Genomic DNA, 1601 nt, shown 5'->3' with positions numbered 1-1601 from the left:
GAGGAATGCTTCCAGCACCTTGTTGATCTATGCCACGAAGAATTGAGGCAGTTCTGAAGGCAAAAGGGGGTCCAACCCGTTACTAGCGTGGTGTAACTAATAAAGTGGCTGGTGAGTGTATAATGTAATATATAATGTAGCTTATATCGAATTTTATTAATATTTAAGTAAACAACAGGCTAGCATGAGCTAACATGTTTTACTTTTTGTATTAGTAGTATTGATCACATATTTGCATACAAATTGATTTCTGTTGTGAGTATAAAAAACAACAACAACAAAAAAAGTATTCTGTTATGTTTGGTCACATTTTCAAAGAGACACTGCAGAGGGACCAAAGAGCCACCGGTTGCAGACCTGATTTAGGTCAATTCTGGGAAAATCTGTTTGTACTGAGGCTAACAGGTGCACAGAAAACAGCAGCAAGCAGGAAAACTAAATGGAAGTGCACCTGGAAACCACTGGACCAGACCCCTGTACAGAAATTATCAAGTGGTAATTCCCAGACCAATATTCCCAGTCCAATAAATGGTAGAGTTTTTAAACGTTTTAGCTTCCAGACCAACAAGTAACAGTTATTACTGGTTTATCTATGCAAACTTTGCTAATAACTCTGTTAAACATGAGTATAATAACAATATAAACAAACCTAATAACTGTGATGTTACTTTTGTTCATTCATTATTATTATTGTTTCATTTCAACAATCGTGGTGATATTATTCCATTAGCAAATTATCTTCATTTAAACTGACGTCTGGAAATCATCTGGGGACCGTCACTTGATGTTTGCTGACCCACAGAGGGGTCCTGGAACCACTGAGGACTCACCGCTCCTTGATGAATGTAGACGATGAAGTAGCCTTCAGCTCTGCGCACATGCAGTAACACACCTGATGCCACACGGGGGCGCACCTCCAGCACCAGCTCAAACCTCAGGCCCAGCTCGAATGTTTCATCTGAACAAGGAGACGAGAACAAACAGACTCACAAATGTCCTTTAGAGTCACAACAAAACCACTTCCTGTTGTGTGCACGTGACAAAACACTCGCCAAAAGACTTTTTATGTTATTAAATATTTATCCAGAGCYACAAAGCACATGTGAAGCTGTAAATAAAGTGAACACAGCTCTTTAAATGTTCTAAAAACACAACATATTAAATGCTTAGTTTATTACATTATTAAAGCTCAATAAGAAGTTTGTTTTCTTTTTTACCCTCATTAATAAAGTGTTAACTATATGAAACCTGTCTTTATTTGTGTCAAATAATCTCTATTAACTAATAAAGCAGAGGCTTGTTTCCCAATAACTAAATTTAATAAAACAAGTTTACTGGATATTTTTGTGTGATTTATTCATGTTTTCATAAATGAAGAAACTTTCAGTTATGCTGAGTCAGCATTCAGCCTGTTTTCATTTTACTCCATTTGTTATTCAGCTTGCAGCGACTTCAACGTCCTTTTAACTGTTTGAACCGTTCAATTATAAAATCCTTCAGCTCATTTAGAACGTTACAACTTTARCTTAAGGGATTTTGTACCTTTTAAAGTTTGTAATACTTAATTTTATTACCTTTTTATTAACTCTTGTATTTTGAAT

General features: G+C 35.8%; 1 protein-coding gene across 1 annotated transcript in view; it reads right to left on the bottom strand.

Moving 5' to 3' along the window:
* Positions 1-1601, bottom strand: part of LOC106529780 (laminin subunit alpha-4) — a gene marked incomplete at its 5' end in the record, with an annotated part of 11197 nt that overhangs the window by 4190 nt on the left and 5406 nt on the right. Inside the window, 1 exon segment of the mRNA XM_014025282.1 lies at positions 831-958. Coding sequence (XP_013880736.1) covers positions 831-958 — 128 coding nt within the window.

The sequence above is a fragment of the Austrofundulus limnaeus genome, unplaced genomic scaffold (genome assembly GCF_001266775.1).
Source record: "Austrofundulus limnaeus strain Quisiro unplaced genomic scaffold, Austrofundulus_limnaeus-1.0 Scaffold465, whole genome shotgun sequence".
Lineage (NCBI taxonomy): Eukaryota > Metazoa > Chordata > Actinopteri > Cyprinodontiformes > Rivulidae > Austrofundulus > Austrofundulus limnaeus.
Note: the sequence above shows the minus strand (reverse complement) of the source record. Positions and strands in the feature narration are given on the sequence as shown.